This window comes from Hyla sarda, chromosome 10, assembly GCF_029499605.1.
Source record: "Hyla sarda isolate aHylSar1 chromosome 10, aHylSar1.hap1, whole genome shotgun sequence".
In the NCBI taxonomy this organism is placed as follows: domain Eukaryota; kingdom Metazoa; phylum Chordata; class Amphibia; order Anura; family Hylidae; genus Hyla; species Hyla sarda.
In genome coordinates, this window is record NC_079198.1 from 120,785,085 (window position 1) to 120,807,839 (window position 22,755).

A 22,755-nucleotide genomic window follows, 5' to 3' on the forward strand; every position below is an offset into this window, starting at 1 on the left:
GTTCCCTTGGATTTGTTATTGTGTTATGTGTACGTATTATATAGCTGTGAGCTTCATGCTTATTGACTGACAGATGTCTCTTGACTCTGCCCCCCCCCCATGTATGCACTCTCTATTCGCCCGAGTGTGCATGTGTCTTAAGTGGAGGAGGGGGTCTGGGTTAAGCAGCTCGTAGACTTTTTGTTTTGGCTATGACTTATGTCCCTGAGGACAAGAGGATTGGGTATGGGGCCCTTGCTTAAAGAGGGCCCTGCCCTGGTTGGTCCCGTTCCTTTTTTCTTTTGGTAAGATTTTGGCCGAAATGAAGGGGTGTTCACTAATGTATCATGGAAAGCAAAGGGTTAATATACACCCAACCTTTCCATCCCGTTTTGATACTTGCAATAGGGCTCCTTTTCTTTGTACATCACTGGTACTTTGCTTAGGCTGCATTCACATCTCTTTTTTTCAATACGGTTCCAGTATCAGGTTTTTTGTAAAAAAACGTATGTCTCAAAACTGTACCGAACCGTATACAACCGTATATACCTCTGTACAGTTTTAAAGGGGTATTCCAGGAAAAAAAACTTTTTTTTTTTTTTTTTTATATCAACTGGCTCCAGAAAGTTAAACAGATTTGTAAATTACTTCTATTAAAAAAATCTTAATCCTTTCAATAATTATCAGCTTCTGAAGTTGAGTTGTTGTTTTCTGTCTGGCAACAGTGCTCTCTGCTGACATCTCTGCTTGTCTCGGGAACTGCACAGAGTAGAAGAGGTTTGCTATGGGGATTTGCGTCTAAACTGGGTGGGTCCCGAGACGGGTGTCATCAGAGAGCACTTAGACAGAACTTCAGCAGCTCATAAGTACTGAAAGGATTAAGATTTTTTTAATAGAAGTCATTTACAAATCTGTTTTACTTTCTGGAGCCAGTTGATATATAAAAAAAAACGTATTTTCCTGGATAACCCCTTTAAACCGTATTCGGTTTGAAAATGGATGTCCGGTTGCATACGGTTTAATAAGTTTTTTTAAATAAAATAAAAAACGGATACGGTTTTATGTTTGTCCTTAAAGTTCTATATGTGGGGAGAACTTTCGGCATGCACTGCGCATGTGCAAACTGCAAAACCGTATTGTTTAAACCGGATGAAACCGTATGCACATACCGTTCTGTACGGTTCCCATTGACCACCATTTTAAAAAAACTTATAGGGGTTGTATCCGGTTTTTCACCCGGACATGAAACCGTAGTAGACTATGGTTTTGTGTACGGGGAAAAAAACTGATAAAACCGTAAATGATGCAAAACGTACACAGCCGGATGCTACGTTTGGCATACAGTTTTATTGACATGTCTATATATACGGTTTGCAATACGGTTCCATACAGTTTTTACACTGAAACCGGATATGGGAACTGTATTGCAAAAACTAGATGTGAATGCAGCCTTAGTGAACAGTGTTTTGCCAACCAGTGTGCCTCCAGCTGTTGCAAAACAACAATTCCCAGCATGCTGGGAGTTGTAGTTTTGGAACAGCTGGAGGCACACTGGTTGGAAAACACTGCATAGTTCCATAGGGTTCACTTTAACCATACAGCCAATAATTGCAATTGCTTAGGGGATATTAATGGAGTTGTGTAGCGAAAGATAAATTATCCCCTATCCAAAGGGGGGTCCCAGAATGGGGCCCTGGCAGTCTGCTGGATGGGGGCGTGCCGACCCCCGCATAGAGCGGCATTCGACACTCCCCCTCCATGTAGCCCATAGAGATACATGGAGGGGGCATGTCGGCCGGGACTTCCTGCGGTGGTCGGAACGGCTGCTTCTGGCAGACTGCTGGGGCCCCGTTCAGGAGATCGCGGGGGTTCCCAGCGGTTGGACCCCCCTGCGATCTAGAACTTATCTCCTATCCTTTGGATAGGGGATAAGTTATTTTTCACTGCACTACTCATTTAAATCTGGATGGTGACAGCTTCATATTTCCCTCTTGAGACTATTTAGGTTCTTTTGGCCTTTTATTGGACCTTTTACATTTTTTGGGACATTTGGTGTTGCCCATTATTCAATGGTGAAGTCATAGCTTGAAAGGAATTTGTAAGTACTGTAAAAGTCTGAGATGCTGGTGTCAAATTCCTTTAGGCACTCATTGCCTAGCGTTCAACCTCCTTCCCGTGGCTTGGGTCACATTTAACTATATCTTAAAGGGGTACTCCGATGGAAATCCAGAAAGTTAAACAGATTTGTAAATGACTTTTATATAAAATCTTAATCCTTCCAGTACTTATCAGCTTCTGTATGCTCCAGAGGAAGTTGTGTAGTTCTTTCCAGTCTGACCACAGTGCTCTCTGCTGACACCTCTGTCCGTGTCAGGAACTGTCCGGAGCAGGAGAGGTTTTTTTATGGGGATTTGCTCCTACTCTGGACAGTTCCTGACATGGACATAGGTGTCAGCAGAGAGCACTGTGGTCAGACTGGAAAGAACTACACAACTTCCTCTGGAGAATACAGCAGCTGATCAGTACTTCGAAGGTTTAAGATTTTTATATAGAAGTAATTTACATATCTGTATACATTTCTGGCACCTGTTTTTTTTTCAAAAATTTTTTTTTTAACCCTTTAAGACCTCTTGTGTTCAGTTGCATGCAGTTTTACAATAATCTTTTGGGGGATTGGGGGAACCCCACAGATCTTAAATTTTTTAATCTTTTATTTATTTTTTTTTGTAAAATCTTGAACCTGTTAAGGCGTCTTGAGTTCTGTTTTAGTAAAGTCTCCAGTTTCCTCCGGCTACCCGTGTAGCGCTCCATACTGCGGCGGAGGTGCAGCCGCGCTCACATACTGCAGTCTCGGAGCTGCTGTATTATTCATGAGCCTCCGGCAGGCACATTATTTGATTTGTGGTCTCCTATTATATTCCTCTATTTACTTGGCACGCTCTATAAATAACACCGGCTCGAGGATTCAGCTTTTTTTTTTTTTTCTCTTAAGATCACGGCTGGTTTACAACCTAAATAACCCAAATTTATAGCTGCCGATTATTGGTGCTCGGAGTCTGTCATGTACCCTGAGTGCCAGGTGTTGGTCCATAAAGCCGCAACTGCTTCTCTTCCAGAAGTAAACTTTTTATATGGTGGATACATAGGAGCTTTTCTGATCTTATCATATACTCTTAGTCTCTGTACAGTGCTGTGGTATATGCTGGCGCTATGTAAATAGTAGATAAAATAAATGATGGTTTTGTCTCGTCTGCTGGTTTCTCCCTGCGTTTAAGCTGCACCTCATTTTTACAAGATCTCGAATCTTTGTTGTTGCACAATGTTCACTTTGCTTTCTTTCATTGTTATAACCCAGTGTTTCCCATCCAGGGTGCCTCCAGCTGTTGCAAAACTAAAACTCCCAACATGCCCGGACAGCCGAAGGCTGTCCGGGCATGCTGGGAGTTGTAGTTTTGCAACAGGTGGAGGCACCTTGGCTGGGAAACACTGTTATAACCTTTAGAGCACTGATCCCTCCAACCTGTGGGTCTGCAGCTGTTGCAAAGCTACAATTCCGAGCATGCCCTGATAGCTTGCAGCTTTCCAGACATGCTAGGAGTTGTAGTTTTGCAACAGCTAGAAAGCTACAGGTTGGGGACTGATGCCTTATAGAGAGAGAGAGAGAGATTTATCGAGACCTGTTGCCCATAGCAGCCAGTCAGATTGCTTCTTTAATTTTTAAGAAGTCCTCTGGAAAATAAGGGAAGCAATCTGATTGGTTGCTATGGACAAATGGTCAGATTTAAAAAAAAATCTCAATTGTGTCTCAGAGAGTTCATCTGAAGGTACTAAACGCTATAATGTATTGTCTTGCATGGCTGGCTTCTAGTCATTTTGTTACTTTAAAGGGCAACTCCGGTACAGAACATCTCATCCCATATGATAAGTGTCTGATTGCAGGGTGCCCACCCACAATTTTCTGCTTGGTCCCCACTCGCTCTCTCCATGCACAGAGCAGCATGAAGAGGTGGCCGACATGCCCCTCCATGTATCTCTGTGGAAAACCCAGAAATACATGAAAGAAAAAAGCTAAATGATGCGGACCCCTAGCAGAAAAGTGAAGGCAACAGTTCTTAAAGTGTACTTGTCAGATCCCGACCCACCCCCGGCAAAAAGACTGTTGTATGTTGCTCAGGAGCTCATCCTGATAATCTACATTTAATTTGTATGTGTCTACAACCTATATTTCTCTCAGAATTACCTTTATTTACTTTCCATCATTGCTCAGTGAGTTTTCTGTCCATGCAGAGGCATAGGGCGTGTCCCTCTCTTCTCCTCACTGTGACTCCTCCCCTTTCTCACTCTGCTCTTACTCACAGAGGGCTGGGAGTAAGCACAGCAGCTCTGGACCTGCCTGCAGCTCTGTCAATCACTCATGGTGTCCATGATGTGGTGATGACCACTGGACACTGCAGGACTGGTATGTGTCCCAGGAGGTAGGGGGACCCCTAGTGGCTACTTTTTTGACTGGCTTTTTCAGTATGAAATACTGAAAATCCCCTGATGCAAGCAATTTCCAAACATATTGTTTTTGCATTCTTCATAACCTATCAAAAGTTATTGTATCGGACAGTGCCCATTTAAATGTTGCCCCCTACAGGTAGTTCCTGAGGCTAGGTTCTGGGTCAGCCAACTGTTCGTGTGTTTTCTTTAGAAGGAGGGGTAAGCCACTGCCAAACACCTCTCTATTTATATACCCATAAACAAAAAGGGTCCGGCATGGTATAATCCAACCAGCCATATCCATCTCTTCTCATCACCATACACATTAGATCAGTGTTTCCCAGCCAGGGTGCGCACAGCCAGAACTCCCAGCATGTCCAGGGAATGTCCTGCCAAATCTGGGATGGTTGGGAGGTATAGTAGTTCTGGTGGGATAGAGCACTGCCTTACATTATCGCCAGGTTAGGGTGACGTATATATGATGTACTAAATCTACGCTTTGTAAGACACTTCTATTTCTTGCGCTGTATTGTGACTTGTTCACGCTTTGTGGTTTCGCTGTGATTTCCATAATTTGTCGCCATGGGAATTTTACTTTTTATTAGGTTTTCTTTTAGAAGCATGTAGAAGACATATAGGGGGAGATTTATCAAAACCTGTCCGGAGGAAAAGTTGCCCAGTTGCCGATAGCAACCAATCAGATCGCTGCTTTCATTTTTCAGAGGCCTTGTCAAAAGTCAAAGAAGCGATCTGATTGGTTGCTATGGGCAACTCGGCAACTTTTCCTCCGGACAGGTTTTGATAAATCTGGACAGGTTTTGATAATTCATTGCCATAGGGGAGTGTTCCACATTGTGTCACTACAACGCCCAGCATGCCCTGACTGCAACAAGCTCCTATGCTGTTGCAAAACTACAACGCTGTGGTTGCTATCTGCTTCAGATGTTGGAAAACTACAACTCTCAGCAAGCCCTAACCGCAGCAGGTTCTTTAGCAGATGCAAAGCCACAATTCGCCCTGGATGCAGCAGTTCTATAGTTGATGAAGAACTACAACTCTCAGCAAGCCCTAGATGCAGCAGGCTCTTTAGCGCATGCAAAACTACGACTCTCATCGTGCCCTAAATCCAGCAGGCTTTACAGCTGATGCAGAACTACGACTCTCAGCAAGCCCTGAATGCAGCAGGCTCTTTAGCAGATGTAAAACCACAATTTGCCCTGATTGCAGCAGGCTCTGCAGAACTACAACTCTCAGCAAGCCCTGGATGCAGCAGGCTCTTTAGCGCATGCAAAACTACAACTCTCATCATGCCCTAAATCCAACAGGCTCTACAGCTGATGCAGAACTACAACTCTCAGCAAGCCCTGAATGCAGCAGGCTCTGTAGCGGATGCTAAACTACAACTCCCATCATGCTCTGACAGCCTTCGGCTGTCAGAGCATGATGGGAATTGTAGTTTTGCAACAGCTGGAGAGCCGCAGCCTTCCTAGGGTGTCATTAACCATCTTAATGTTTCCTCCAGTCATTAGGTTTTATCTCCTACTGTTCTTCTCCCCTATCAGCACATCCGCTTTGACCTTCCAGACCAGCATGGAGCCGCCGCTTATCCCGCCGAGTCTTTTTGAGGCCTAATTGATATAAAACTCTTCTGTATTTTAAAGCGCCAAGTTTCCCCTTTTAATTTAAGTATCAGGTTTTTTTTTTTTTGTTAATTCTTATTTTATTACAAAGAAAATTCCTTGAGTTCTTTTAGATGATTTTCCTTTTTTTTTATTTTATTTTTTTGTAATTAATATGAACAGGCCTGAAAAGCCTCTGGCTGCTGCGGACTGAATACTCCGTTACTACATCACCATGGAAGGTCTATTCTCTAAGGCTATGTTTACACGGCAGAATGTCTGCCCGGACATCCTGCAGACAACGGGCGCTGGCAGAATATGCCGGCAATAGGACCGCTCGGAAATGAGGCATCCGTTTCCGAGGGGTATCCGCAGAAGGATTAGACAAATCTATTCTTTCTGCATACGCTGGAATTGGGATTTCCGCCATGTGCACAGTGCAGCAGGTTCCCATTGAAATCAGTAGGACTCAGAATTTTCTTTTGCGGACATTCAGCTATGTGAACATGGCCAAACACTGCCATAAATTACAAATATATACTGACTGGAAACATCAGCCATGGTCTCTAGAGGTGGATCAAGGTCCACTTTTGAGACGTGACAGCTGGTCAGTTTGGGTCATCAGTATTACGCTATTGTGTCTTAGACGTGTAAATAGTATGTCCTTTTTGGAAGTCTTCTCCATTGGTTTAAAAAAAGAGAGGAAACAAAAGATGCGTTGCACTTTGGGAGCTAGGTTATTACTCACCAGATCGTGTTGTGCAAACCTGAGGCACATCTCTAAACACGTCAAGGCTACCGGTGATCACAATGGGGGTTGTAGTCTTTTGTCAGCTGCTGCTCCTCCTGCCCGAACACGGGTATTCAAATTGTAGCACAATAGGCCCAATGCTGTTCTTAGAGTTAGAGGTCTTTGCTGAATAAATTAGCGCTTAAACAGACTTCAAGTAGATGAGTGGGTTAAAAATGTTAAACTGTTTATTTTACTAATATGCTACGCATTTCAGGGTCTGTTCGGCCCCTTCATGGTATTTAGTTTTCCACCGGAGTACCTCTTTAAAGAGTACCTGTCACCAAATAAAACTTTTAATATAGTGTTCCTTATGTAATTAGCAGACACTTTCCCATGAACTTGCTTTTAAAATGATCAAAATAAATATGTAAAATGTAATAGAAAAAAACTGCCACTAGGTGGCTCTGTTCTGTTTCTTGCCACAATTATTACAGTGAGTTTGGTCTCCTCCCAGCCTGGCAAAAGACCAAACTCAGAAAGTGCTTCTCTGCACAGAGTTTGATTAACAGCCGCACAGAGCCTCACTGAAACATGCACAGAGCCTGATGTCTTCTATTCATCACATTGCTGCAACGATGTTGCAGGGCGGAAGTGGTCCCCCAGCAGGCTTCAGTGATGTCACGCCTGATGGGGAACACACCCTTTCTCTTGTTGGGAGATTGCACTATGTTAGCAAGAATTAAGGTATGATACACAGCTTTTTAAAGCTTTGACATTTCTTAAGGGGGGAGGGAGGAGTGTTAGGAGTAGTTAGGAACATAGCCTGAGTTAGTTTAGAAAAGTTTATTTGGTGACAGGTACTCTTTAAATCCATCTCCATCGGTTTAGGTAAGGTGTCTTACAGTCTGGGCTTCTCAGATCCTAGAAGTAGAATCCCCTGGAGTAAACGTTTATTGAGCTTGTAAACACCTCAGCTCCTTAGCTGTTACCATAAGTGACATTTGAAGTGAACTTCTTGCTACTGTGGACACCTTCACGGTAAAAAGAATCCTATGCAAATCTTTTTGTACTCTCCTAATTTTCTGGGGTTTCTTATTTCCTACATTCTGTAACAATAAGCCCATCACAAATTGTCTCTCCATTGAGACTTCCCCAGGCATCAGCTGTTATTTGTAGCCGAATCTCTCTTTCCCTACAGCTCCACCACAGGGGAAATGAAGTGTCCATTTTTATAATTTGTAAACACTGGACAGGTTGGGTCCTCCAGAGTGAGAGACGCTCTTTGTAAGCACCCTGGTCAAGAGAGTGGGAGACAGAACAGAGGACCCTTCTATTAAATCACAATTTTCTAATAATTCTTTAATTCTTACTGGGGGACCACATCAAAGACTTTAATTTAAAACAATTGCATGTTGTTAGATCTGGAAATGGTGGAGGCCAGCACCACAATGGGGAATCGTTTCCTGTGCTGCCAAACTTTTAGATTCATTCAGGTATAGGTGAATATATAAATGGAAACACCAATACAACAATACTGAGACAGTAGAGGAGAGATTTGGACGGCACCACTCGGCAAAGGGTCATACAGCATATACAGTAGTCACGTAAGGGGAGAGTAGCGTCCAGAGAACAGGGGTGCAAGATGCATAAGAAGCAAGACATCCACATAGAATCCGGGGTAAGAAATTCACATCTGCACTCACCTGTGTAAAATTCACTTTATTTCATCATCTTCATAAGACCTTTGTGGGATCGGGAAACAAAACACAACAGCCGAGGCTGTGCGGGTGGGCGGCAACAAGCTGATTTTGCGGGTATTCCGCTTCCTCTGGCCTTGGGAAACAAAACGCAACAGCCGAGGCTGTGCGGGTGGGCGGCAACAAGCTGGTTTTGCGAGTATTCTGCTTCCTCTGGCCTCGGGAAACAAAACGCAACGGCCGAGGCTGTGCGGGCGGCAACAAGCTGGTTTCGCTGCTTCGTACTCCACTGCTGCTCTGGACTCGGGATCTACTGATTTGGGACATAGCAGTAAGTGCCCGGACTGGAGGAGAAGTGGTGCACTGAAGCGGGGCAGTATGGGGGCCAACAACTAAAAGGGACAATGTGGGGGTCTACAATAATATATTGGGGCACATTGGGGGCATACAACTATATGGGGGCCTACAACTATATGAGGGCAAGGAGGGAGCATATAACTATACAGGGGCAGTGTGGGGGGCCTACAACTATATGTGGGCACAGAGGGAGCATATAACTATATGGGGCCAGTGTGGGGGCCTACAACTATATGTGGGCACAGAGGGAGTATACAACTACACGGGGCCAGTGTGGGGGCCTACAACTATATGTGGGCACAGAGGGATTATATAACTACACGGGGCCCATGTGGGGGGCCTACAACTATATGAGGGCACAGAGGGAGCATATAACTACACGGGGCCAGTGTGGGGGCCTACAACTATATGAGGGCACAGAGGGAGCATATAACTATATGGGGCCAGTGTGGGGGCCTACAACTATATGTGGGCACAGAGGGAGTATACAACTACACGGGGCCCGTGTGGGGGCCTACAATTATATGCAGGCACAGAGGGAGTATACAACTACACGGGGCCAGTTTCGCCAGTGTGGGGGCCTACAACTATATGTGGGCACAGAGGGAGTATACAACTACACGGGGCCAGTGTGGGGGCCTACAACTATATGTGGGCACAGAGGGAGTATACAACTACACGGGGCCAGTGTGGGGGCCTACAACTATATGTGGGCACAGAGGGAGTATATAACTACACGGGGCCCATGTGGGGGGCCTACAACTATATGTGGGCACAGAGGGAGCATATAACTATATGGGGCCAGTGTGGGGGCCTACAACTATATGTGGGCACAGAGGGAGCATATAACTATATGGGGCCAGTGTGGGGGCCTACAACTATATGTGGGCACAGAGGGAGTATACAACTACACGGGGCCCATGTGGGGGGCCTACAACTATATGTGGGCACAGAGGGAGCATATAACTATATGGGGCCAGTGTGGGGGCCTACAACTATATGAGGGCACAGAGGGAGCATATAACTATACGGGGCCAGTGTGGGGGCCTACAACTATATGTGGGCACAGATGGAGTATACAACTACACGGGGCCCGTGTGGGGGCCTACAACTCAATAAGGGCAAAGTGGGGTGACTATATGGGGGTGATAAGAGGGCCCACTACTATATGGGGGTGCAACTTTTGAAAATGGGCTGCTAAGGGGTACTCGGGCAAAAAAAAAAAAATATGGGAACCACTGCTGCTGATGAACATCTGAACTCTCGAATCTTCTGATATTTTTGCTTATCTCTTGCCAAGCATTAGATCGGATGTCAAAAATCCATTTGTACCATGGTTCTTTTTGATACAAAAGTCTAAATACCTCCTCAGTTTTCATAGTAGGAAACGCTGTGTATTTAATGGCTCTTCTGCTTTCTGTAGGTGAGTAAATCTCCCAGGCCCGGAGGTGGGCAGCGGTGGAAATCTGATATCCTCTCCCTTTTATCTTTTGCTGTTGCACTTCGGGTACAGATTAGGAGACAGCAAAGCTTTACAAACATGTTCGAGCATTCATTGCCTCACAATGGCATCTTTCAATTCCGGTTCTCGGAAAACCAGGAGTCTCCGAGCTCCTGAAGCTGTTGGTTTACCTCACATGTCGCCTACTGTGTCCTAACGCATTTCTCTGCCTCTTAAAGAATTTGTACAGGATTTGCTGCAGGATATATGAAGCATAGCCGATCACCATGTTACATGAAATTAGTAAAATGATGCATGGGTTGATGAGGGTCGTCACGAGGGCCATTGAGGGGGCATGACCATGATGGCACGAGGGGCGTGGCCGACCCCCGCAGCGCGAAAACAGCGTTGAGAACATTTACTACTGAACACTGGCCAGTGGAGTACCCCTTTTAAAGGGAACCTGTTATCACTATCATGCTGCTTCACCCACGAGTCATTGGGACGGTTTTCACCACGTCCCACCATCCTTGATTGATAGATCTTTCCCTTTTTGGGTACAGGTAGGGATCTGTCAATCAAGGCTGGTAGGGCACAAAGAAACCGGAGACCGCCCAAGTGAAGTTTGGATTAGAGATGAGCGAACTTACAGTAAATTCGATTCGTCACGAACTTCTCGGCTCGGCAGTTGATGACTTATCCTGCATAAATGAGTTCAGCTTTCAGGTGCTCCGGTGGGATGGAAAAGGTAAGATACAGTCCTAGGAGACTCTTTCCTAGGAATGTATCCACCTTTTCCAGCCCACCAGAGCACCTGAAAGCTGAACTAATTTATGCAGGAAAAGCCATCAACTGCCGAGCCGAGAAGTTCGTGACGAATCGAATTTACTGTAAGTTCGCTCATCTCTAGTTTGGATGAAGCAGCATGATAGTGATAACAGGTTATCGTCAGAAAAACCTGCATTATGAAAGTAATGACAGGTTCCCTTAAAACTCTACAGTCCGCTGGCATTGGTCATTTTTTAGCTTTAAAGGGGTATTACAGGATAAAAGTTTATTTATATTTATATGTGTGTGTGTGTGTATGTGTGTATATATATATATATATATATATATATATATATATATATATATATACATATATATATATATATATATATATATATATATATATATATATAAAATCTTGACTGGCTCCAGAAAGTTAAACAGATTTGTAAATTACTTCTATTAAAAAATCTTAATAATTCCAGTAGTTATCGGCTGCTGAAGTTGAGTTGTTCTTTTCTTTCTGACAACAATGCTCTCTGCTGACATCTCTGCTTGTCTCAGGAACTGTCCGAAGCATTAGAGGTTTTCTCTGGGGATTTGCTCCTACTCTGGACAGTTCCTGACACAAGCAGAGGTGTCAGCAGAGAGAGAGCACTGTTGTCAGAAAGAAAGGAACAACTCAACTTCAGCAGCTGATAACTATTGGAAGGATTAAGATTTTTTAATAGAAGTAATTTACAAATATGTTTAACTCTCTGGAGCACCTGAAACGCGTCACATTGACCCCGGTTATGGCTTTTTAAGCATTAAAGAATCCGTTTTGCATGAATCTTGGCGCTGGACATCCAGTTTCTTATATATATATATATATATATATATATATATATATATATAGCAACAGAAGAATGCAGCAGCACACTGCCAGCACAAAGATATAGGTGCAACATGAATATGCAGTTAAAACATGGAGAGCTATACAGCTATGGTGTAATAGGTGCAAATGTGAAACTATGAGATAGTGAGGCACTTAGCTCGCAAATTTGTCTCCGCCGGCGGTCAAATAGCTTGAACCGTCCCACCGCGATAAGGTAGCCTCCTGGGACGGACCCTACACTGTGAATATGCTTCTGTGTGGGACGGTGGGACGGTCCAAGCTATTTGACCGCCGGCGGAGACAAATTTGCGAGCTAAGTGCCTCACTATCTCATAGTTTCACATTTGCATCTATTACACCATAGCTGTATAGCTCTCCATGTTTTAACTGCATGTTCATGTTGCACCTATATCCTTGTGCTGGCAGTGTGCTGCTGCATTCTTCTGTTGCTGTATATCTAGCCTAGTAGCGTGCACCTGTAGGCCAGGTCCATATAATAGTTTGGTATCAACTAAAGTGCTGGCTGACTTATTCTTTGTCTATATATATATATATATATATATATATATATATATATATATATTAGGGATGTAAGAAAAAATCGATTCTCGCGATAATCGCGATTTTTCATTTGCCGATACAGAATCGATTCAAAATATTTTTGAATCGATTCTTTTAGGGATGTGGAATTTTTAATAAAACGCACTTTATCTTACCTGCCAACGAGCCCGCGGAGCTCCGGTACAGGTGTTCGGTCCCCGGGCTGTATTCTTCTTACTTCCTGTTAGTCCGGCACGTCACATGGAGCTTCAGCCTATCACTGGCCGCAGCGATGTCCCGCCTCCGCTGGTGATAGGCTGAAGCTCCATGTGACGTGCCGGACTAACAGGAAGTAAGAAGAATACAGCCCGGGGACCGAACACCTGTACCGGAGCTCCGCGGGCTCGTTGGCAGGTAAGATAAAGTGCTTTTTATTTTATTTTGCAGCCCGGAAGGGATAAAATGAAAAAAGTGTGCACCGGAGTACTAGATCGCCGCTGTCAAAGCTGACAGCGGCGTCTATTGGGATCTATGAATGCTCCCAGGTGGGCGATATATCGCGATGTATCGTCACCTAGACGGTATCGCGATATATCGCGATATATCGAATCGCCACACTGGTATCGCGATTCGAATCGAATCGCCAAATTCTTGGCGATTCACACCCCTAATATATATATATATATATATATATATATATATATATATATATATATATATATATATATATATATATATATAATTATTTTTTTCCTGGAATACCCCTTTAACAATACCTCTGGCTATTTGTTATTATGTTGCTCCAGAGATTGGCTCTTTGTGCGGTGGTCATGTCGTTCCACAAGAGAATTGAAGCCATTTATACAGGAACAGCAAACAATGTGCAGGAATCCGCCGTAGTTTTCATGCTGGGGGAAACACAATTTGTGTTTGTGTTAATGTTTGATGGAAAGCTGACGGCAGGCGTTTGATGGGTGAGAGGCGGTAATGTGCACCTGTGTTTATCGCAGTACCCGGCGTCAGCGGATCTAATTATAGGCGGTAGACCGGCGTTCTCATCAACAGCGCAAAAACTAATATTGGGTAAGATTACTAGTTTCTAGTACAAGGAGAAAAGTATATACTTGGCGGAGACATAGGATGAACGTTTCTGCAAATATTTAGTGTAATCTAGGTGGCAAAATCCATGGTTTGTATTGTGTGATGGAAGCAGTGTTAATAGGGATCCCTGTATCCATCTCGTAACCATGGGGATGTGTCAGAAATTGTGTTGCGAGCTCCATAGTCGCTTGTGTTACAGCCAAGTGCGTTTTATGATCGTTAGTTATCGCAAACGTAAAAGACTTTGCAACAAAAAAGGGAAGGGTGACCCCCAGCATAATGATGTCACGTGAAAAAGTGGGAGCTATAGGGGTCATGAGAATCCTCACCTTTGTATGGTTCACTATAGAGGAATATGCAAGTACTGGTGTCATGTGTGGTAAAGGATGGCACTAATGCATTTATTGCAACAGTCGCTGACATGTTGGGTTTATTTTAGAGGCATCATCCAATCAACCAGGGTGCCTCCCGCTGTTGCAAAACTACAACTCCCAGCATGCCTGGACAGCCTTCGGCTGTCCAGGCATGCTGTGAGTTGTAGTTTGGCAACAGCTGGAGGCACACTGTTTGGAAACCACTGGTTCACGGAGGTCTGCTGTAGAATTTGGGCGTAGAACAGTATTTTCATGCGGTCATGGCATGATGGGAAGTTGTAGTTTTGCAACAGCTGCTGTCAAGGCATGAAGGGAGTTGTAGTTTTGCAACAGCTGGAGGCACCCTGGTTGGGAAACACTGACTTATAGCTTGGCCGTATAATGCGAGATGGAGCAGACTAGGGATGTCCCGATACCATTTTTTTTAAAGACGGAGTACGAGTACTGATACTTTTTTTTTTTTTTTTTTAAGTACTCGCCGATACCAATTATCAATACTTTTTTCAATGTTGTGTGTTTTTTTTTCATTTATTTATTTATTTTTATTTTATTTTTAATTAAAATATATATATAATATATATATTTTTTTTTACTTTTTGAAAAGGGGGTGGGGGGTGATTACATTTTTTTTTTTTTTTTTTATTGAGAAGGGGTTAATTCACATTTTATTATTTTTTACAATTTTTTTTTTTCTCTCACTTTTTTAGTCCCCACAGGGGTCTATTACATGCAATCTGTAGCTTGCATACTGATAAATGCTATGTCGTAGCATAGCATTGATTAGTGTTATCGGCGTTCCTTTACTAATGCCTGCCATGGCTGGCAGTAGTAAAGGAGCGACGATCGGATGCATGGAGTACGGTAAGGGACCTCCGGCCGTCCTCCCAGCTGATCGGAACACCGCTGTGATCCCGATCAGCATCCCTGAGCTGACCGGCAGGACTCTCAGGACTTTTAGACACCACAATCAACTTTGATAGTTGTGTCTAAAGGGTTAATGCGGGTCCTGGCTATGATGTGCAGTCAGCTGCTGAGCGCACTGCAAAGCTCGGTAGCGGAGAGTCCAGGCAGTTTACCACACCTCCGTGATACCTGCCGGCAGGAGTCCCCCCCCCCCCCCCGGCAGGTATTGGGGACATTTGCACAAGTACATCTATTCATGCAAATGTCCAGTATCTGTCCTGGTACTGATGCCAGTATCGGTATCGGGACATCCCCAGAGCAGACTCTTCTAGTGGAGCGCAGATCACACAGAACAGTACAGTTCAATATAAGGGGACCAGTAAAAAAACAAACAAACTTAAAACCTCCCCAAAACTAATAAAGGTTTAACACACATACATAAAATTCACCCCCCTTTTTCCATTTTGAATAAAAAAAAAAAAATGTAAATATAATTAGAAAAACAAACCTATTTAGTAACATTATTGATCCTGTGTGGTGCATGGCATAAACATAAAAGAAAAAAACTGTCCCATAACAAATTGCATTTTTTGTCACGTCATATCCCAGAAAAAAATAGAATAAAAAGCAATTAAAAAGTCAGATAAATGCCAAAATGGTACCAATAAAAACTATAGATCATGGCACAAAAATAAGGCCTCACGCCGCTCAGTATATGGAAAAAAATAATAAATAAAAAGTTGTAAGGGTCAGAAGAAGACAATTTTAATCATAGTAAAATAAAACAAAACCTCTTATAATTGGGTAATTTACAAATCTGTTACTTTCTGGCACCAGTTGAGATATATATATATATATATATATATATATATATATATATATATATATATAAAATAAAAATAAAAATTTCAGTAGAGTACCCCTTTAATAGTAATAGTTGTCAGCTGAACAAGTGTTTTTGAGCCTGTTGGCGCTAGTGGGATTCGTCAAGAACATGCCGCTATTGCAATAATGTATAACTGCACGGAATAGTGGAGTCGACTGTGCTACTCTATATACCACCAAAAATATATACTGGCCCAATGGAGGACAAAGGGCCTTCCTTTTTTCCTCTGTTAAAGGGGTATTCCAGGAAAAAACTTTTTTTTTTTTTTTATATATCAACTGGCTCCAGAAGGTTAAACAGATTTGTAAATTACTTCTATTAAAAAATCTTAATCCTTTCATTACTTATTGTAAAAAATAAAATAAAATGTATATATATTTTTAAATCAAAGGCTTTCCGGCCATGCTGGGAGTTGTCGATGTGCAACAGCTGGGGGCACCCTGGTTGGGAAACATTGACTTATAGCTTGGCAGTATAATGTTATAATGCCAGATGGAGCAGACTAGAGATGTCCCGATACCATTTTTTTTTTATACAGAGTACAAGTACCGATACTTTTTTTTTTTTTAAGTACTTGCCGATACCAATTATCGATACTTTTTTTTATTTTTAATAGAACCCATCACCATCTTTTGGTTTATGATCATTGGGGGACATGTATCAAAGATTTTACCTCTGTTTTGTGTTTAAATTTTTGCGCAAAATTTTGTGCAAGCTGTTTTTTTGCATCTTTTTTTGCGTACATTCTGGTGGAGCTTTTCCTCCAGATGTGTAGGTTTCGGTGTACCTTGGAGTGACATATTAAGTACGCACAAATTTATTAACAGCGTACATTTCATTTACCCGTAGAAATCTTGCGCAATGACCATATTTTTTACGCAAATATAAGCCATCTTGGACTGCACGTAGCAAGATGCTCTAAATCATCAATTCCATTTTCCAAAGAGTGGAGGTATGAGGAGATTACTATATTTGGCCGCAATTTATGAAACTCATTGCGCTTGATTGATAAGTTTAGAGCTTCTGCGCATAATTTATAATTCGGCAAAAGGGGTAAACTGCTTCTACCATACACAAATAATGATACATGTCCCCCATTGTATATAAAGACTCTGGGGGAGATGTATCTAAACCTGTCCAGAGGAAAAGTTGACCAGTTGCCCATAACAACCAATCAGATCGCTGCTTTCATTTTGCAGAGGCCTTTTCAAAAATGAAAGAAGCGATCTGATTGGTTGCTATGGGCAACTCGGCAGCTTTTCCTCTGGACAGTTTTTGATAAATCTCCCCCTCTGTTTTCGGCAGTGACTGTGGGCTCTACGCCGCTATTATCTTCCCAATGAGTCGTAGTTGAGCTATAATCTGTGTAATGGGTCTAATGAGCAATAAATAGAATTTACTGATAAAAGTGGCGACTTGGAACCGGGAGGTCGGGTCACCGGGTTATCACATAATGGGGCTGATTGCAGCAATTGTAGAAACACTGATAATGTGAAAGGCTTCTGTGTATTTGGCTATAGGATTACTACTCTAGTCACCACAGAAGGGGACGCGCATCTCTGTACTGTAAATAGGCATTTGTTTACTTGTATCTTTTAAATGAACCCTTCGCCCTAATGCATTTCAGTTAGGGTGGGTTCACACTACGTTTTCTCCCATACGGGAGCGCATACGGCAGGGGGGAGCTAAAACCTCGCGCTCCCGTATGTCACCGTATGCGCTCCCGTATGTCATTCATTTCAATGAGCCGGCCGGAGTGAAACGTTCGGTCCGGTCGGCTCATTTTTGCGCCGTATGCACTTTTACAACCGGACCTAAAACCGTGGTTGACCACAGTTTTAGGTCCGGTTGTAAAAGCGCATACGGCGCAAAAATGAGCCGACCGAACGTTTCACTCCGGCCGGCTCATTGAAATGGGTGACATACGGGAGCACGAGGTTTTAGGTCCCCCCTGCCGTATGTGCTCCCGTATGGGAGAAAACGTAGTGTGAACCCAGCCTTACTAACAAATGCAATGTGAAGTCATGTCATCCTATATTTTGTATACAGTGGTCTCTCAAGTTACAATATTGATTGGTTCCAGGACGTCCATTGTATGTTGAGACCAAAGAGTAATACAGAACATGTAATACCTCCCTGTATGTAGGGGGCGCTACCAGACACCAGTCAGTGCATACACTTCAGTAATACAGGTAAATAGTACAGAACATGTACTACCTCCCTGTACTGTAGGAGGCGCTACCAGACACCAGTCAGTGCATGCACTTCAGTTATACAGGTAAAGAATAGTACAGAACATGTAATACCTCCCTGTACTGTAGGGGGTGCTACCAGACACCAGTCAGTGCATGCACTTCAGTAATACAGGGGTTTTACCAGTGAATGCCCATTCTGATTGGTCAGTTCTTCCGGCCATTGACAGGTCTCACAGATCTGGACTGTCTGTAGCATTGTATGTTTTCAAGTTACAATGGTCCAGAAAATACCATTGTAGGGTGAAACTATTGTATGTTGAGGCCATTGTAAGTTAAGGGATCACTGTACTTTTGTGAATTGCTTCCATTATGTCCATTGTATGTGCATAGAAATGTTTTCACGTGTAACCGTTGTCGGGTCCATATGTATGACTATAAGGTAGCTGTTTGCAAAACCTCACAATGCCCATACAGAACATTTTTCCAGCATCTTGTCTGGAGCCAAGAGATGATGATCCCCTAGACCCCACTAAAGTTGGCCGTACAAGTGAACTGACTGCCCCTTACACATGCATTTGTTTTTAATGGGGATAGTCTTGTAAGGTACTGCCAAGCCTTATCACTCCTGAGACCAAAAGGATTAGGCATGGCGAGAACTGTTTGATCCTTTCCCTAACACCATCTGTAAGGGATGGTTGTGAGACACCCATAAACATTAGATGGTTGGCCGGTAGCGCCACAATTAGTGGGTTAAACCAACAGAAGTCTAATGTGTATGACTGAATATAGTCTACTAGTATCTGTGAATATGGTCTACTATCCTGTGAAGTACTCAAGCACAAACCTGTGGCATACATAAAAATACTTCTTTAAAGAGTACCTCTCATAAACTTGTTACATTTTATATTCCTCCCAGATCACTGCCCCCATCATGATAAACCTCCCCCTGCCTTTATTTTTATTATTTTTTAATTTTCTACCTTAATATTGCTCTGTATTTTCTGCTCAGTCAGATTCACAGACTGGGAAGGGGCGTTCCCCAGCAGGCGTGACATCATCTGAAGCCATACAGGGGAGAACTTCCTCCCTTACTCTGCTACACACAGCCCAGAGCAGTTCAGTGTGAGAAGAGTTATGATTGGCTAAGGCTGCACACACACCCCTCAGCATTTCCTAATTTTGGACTTCTGCTAGACAAGCAGGAGTCCAAAGTCTGTTCAAGAGATGGATGGAAATATGCACTGGACACAAAGGGAGACACCTAGTGGCAGCTTTTTTAAACACAAATTAAACATGGAAAACTTCCTTTTTTTTTTTTAAACAAAGTACATTAGAAAGATTTTTTTTTATTTACCATAAGAAGTGCAATAGCAAAAATGTGTTTTAATGAGAGTGCCCCTTTAAGGGTTTTCCTCTGTATGTGTCGGACAAAGCTCTGAAACATGTTGTGAATTTGGGTGTAAATTCTATTTACAGTGGTCCGTATGTTGAGGGATCCGTGCAATGTAAAGTATAGGACAGTGGCCTGCAACCTGCGAACCTCCAGATGTTGCAAAACTACAACACCCAGCATGCCCGGACAGCCAACGGCTGTCCGGGCATGCTGGGAGTTGTAGTTTTGCAACATCTGGAGGTCCGCAGGTTGAAGACCACTGGTATTGGAGGTTATACTCGCGTGTCCCCGCCGCTCCGGACCATCACCGCTCGTCACCGCTGCCCTGGATGTTGCCCTCCATCACTGTCGCCGTGTCCCTGACGCTCCGGCAAGGCCTCTTCTCCTCGCTCTCCGTCGCCGCCGTCACGTCGCTACCCAGGCCGCTCCTATTGGATGACGGGACGGCGTGCGCAGCGACGTGATGACGATGCAGGGGATGACGAAGAGGACGCACCGGAGCCCCGAGGACAGCTCTGAGAGGCCATCGTATGTTGAAATGATTGTATGTCGGGGCCATCGTAGGTGGGGGGGGGGGGGGGGAATCACTGCATATGATATACAATGTATGAAGTATTTTTCTTGTTATCTGACTTCTCAATGAGCATTTTTTCTTTTTTTTCCCTTTAGTTAATAAACACAAGCCATGGATTGAAACTACTTACCACGGGATAGTAACGGAGAACGACAATGCAGTTTTGCTGGACCCTCCTCTCATAGCGCTAGACAAAGACGCCCCCCTACGTTACGCAGGTATGAGCCCGGTCTCTATAATAACCTCCTCTCACGTTATATCTCCACAATGCTACTTTCCTCCAGCCCTGTGGGAAGTTGCACTTGGTTTTGCATTCAGTGGCCATTTCCATTGATCGTCTGGTGTCTTCAGGTCACAGCAGAGTCTTATCTAGAAGGTTTTACATTCTCTACTTTACCGATTTCCTGGTTTGCTGTGATTTCTGATTTTTAGCTGTTGTATAATGTATTATGGGATGTGCAGTACATAACCCGTACACCACCGGGGGGGGAGTCAGAATGTTTGATGCAGAACTCACTAACTGGCGATGATGGACCTTGGCGTTTGGCCTGGTTTACCATCCCCGCACATCAGCTCCTTGGCTTTTGTGCCCCTTTTCATTCAGAGCGATCACGTTGGGCCGCTGAAGTCTTCTGCTTCACTGACTTCCTAGCCCCTGGGTTTGTGAGACCTCCCTGCCAGACAGCACCCCACCAAGCATGGAAGCCGTTTCTCGATTGTTCCACTCCGTTTGTTAGCAAATTGTTCATATAATCTTATTTGGATTCTTTCCTTATTCCTACAAGACCTGTGACAGCCTCCTGCCATGTCTGTTTGCTTGTATCGTGTCCTAATATTAATCAAAAGTCCCGGTTAATTGAATTATTGTTTTGTCATGTGAACCTTTTTTATTGTTATTATTTCATCACATTTAAAAGGTTAATATTTACACTTCAAATTAGATAGTGCACTTCATGAAAGCTTCAGGATATGTTGACACTTTTTTATTTAATTTTATTTATTTAAACATGGATTTCATATGCCTGAAATCCACTCTTAAAGGAGTAGTCCAGTGGTGACCCAGTGGTGAACAACTTATCCCCTATCCTAAGGATAGGGGATAAGTTTGAGATCGCGGGGGGTCCGACCGCTGGGGCCCCCCTTTCGATCTCCTGTACGGAGCCCCGACAGCGCGCGGGAAGGGGGCGTGTCGACCTCCGCACGAAGCGGCGGCCGACACGCCCCCTCAATACAACTCTATGGCAGAGCCGAAGCGCTGCCTACTGCAATCTCCGGCTCTGCCATAGAGATGTATTGAGGGGGCGTGTCGGCAGCCGCTTCGTGCGGAGGTCGACACCCGCTATCTGGCTGGAGAGCCTGGCCCCCGTACAGAGAGATCGCAGGGGGCCCCAGCGGTAGGATCCCCCGCGATCTCAAACTTATCCCCTATCCTTAGGATAGGGGATAAGTTTTTCACCACTGGACTACCCCTTTAAAGTCTATGAAAAAAACAAAAAACTAACCAATCTGCATCTAAAAACCATATGTTTATGCATGTAATTTATACGTGGATTGTCTTGCCAAAACTGTGTAAAAGTGTATATGTATGTATGTGTGTATATATGTATATATATATATATACATATACATATATACATACAAGTGAAGAGGTGAGCGGGTGCAAACTGTAGTCGGCCCGCTTCATATACCCAACAAATTCACAGCAGCATTCCAGTTGTAGTGATTAAAGGGGTACTCTGTTGGAGAATTAATTTTTTTTAAAGGAAAGCTGTCAGCTTTGTTTTTTCCTATATGCTAATTAAGTGCTAACTGGCACAGGCGGGGTTACTGGCACTCTGACGTCAGCGGCCGCCGGCGTCACAGTGCCAGTAACCCCGCCTGTGCCAGTTAGCACTTAATTAGCATATAGGGAAAAACTAAGCTGACAGTTTTCCTTTAAATCAACTGGTGCCAGAAAGTTAAACAGATTTGTAAATTACTTCTGTTAAAAAAAAAATCTTAATCCTTCTAGTACTTATAAACTTCTCTACGCTCCACAGGAAGTTCTTTTGTTTTTGAATTTCCTTTCTGTCTGACCACAGTGCTCTCTGCTGACACCTCTGTCCATTTTAGGAACTGTCCAGAGTAGGAGCAAATACCCATAGCAAACCTCTCCTGCTCCGGACAGTCCCTGACATGGACAGAGGTGTCAGCAGAGAGCACTGTGGTCAGACAGAAAGGAAATTGAAAAAGTAAAGAACTTCCTGTGGAGCATACAGCAGCTGATAAGAACTAGAAGGATTAAGAATTTTTAAAAGCTGTAATTTACAAATCTGTTTAACTTTCTGTCATCAGTTGATTAAAAAATAAATAAAAATAAATGTTTTCCAGTGGAGTACCCCTTTAAATGGTAGCTTTTATTCAATCACCAAGTGAAGCGATGTTTCAGTCACCTCTCGTGACCTTCATCAAGCCTTAATAAAGGTCACGAGAGGTGACCGAAATGACGCTACACTTGGTGATTGAATACATATATAATTTTATTTATTTTAACTTTGCAAAAAAAAAAACTCTGAAGATCAACAATTCCCAATGTCTGGCTAGCTAGCCAATGCAAAACTACAACTCCCAGCATGCTTTGACATACTTTGGCTATTAGACTGTGCTGGGATTTATAGTTTTATGGCAGATAGAGAGCCACAAGCTGGAGAAGACTTCTCCGTTGTTGCAAAAACTGTAGGTCCCAATCATGCCCTGAAAGTGGTCAGGACATGCTGGGAGTTGTAGTTTTGCAACAGTATGAGAGACAATTGTTGGTAAACACTGCTGTAGATAAATACTTCAGTACAGTAAAAGC

At 43.4% G+C, this 22,755-nt stretch overlaps 1 protein-coding gene across 6 annotated transcripts in view; it reads left to right on the forward strand.

The window, feature by feature from the left end:
* CLSTN1 (calsyntenin 1) overlaps window positions 1-22,755 on the forward strand; it is a 123,995-nt gene that overhangs the window by 24,639 nt on the left and 76,601 nt on the right. For all 6 annotated transcript variants that reach the window (XR_008848534.1, XR_008848535.1, XM_056544560.1 and 3 more), the window contains exon 2: window positions 20,015-20,137. Coding sequence is in view for 4 of the 6 variants with exons in the window: in XM_056544560.1 (XP_056400535.1) it covers window positions 20,015-20,137 (123 nt within the window). In the remaining 2 variants the exon portion in view is untranslated. The remainder of the gene's footprint in view (window positions 1-20,014; window positions 20,138-22,755) is intronic.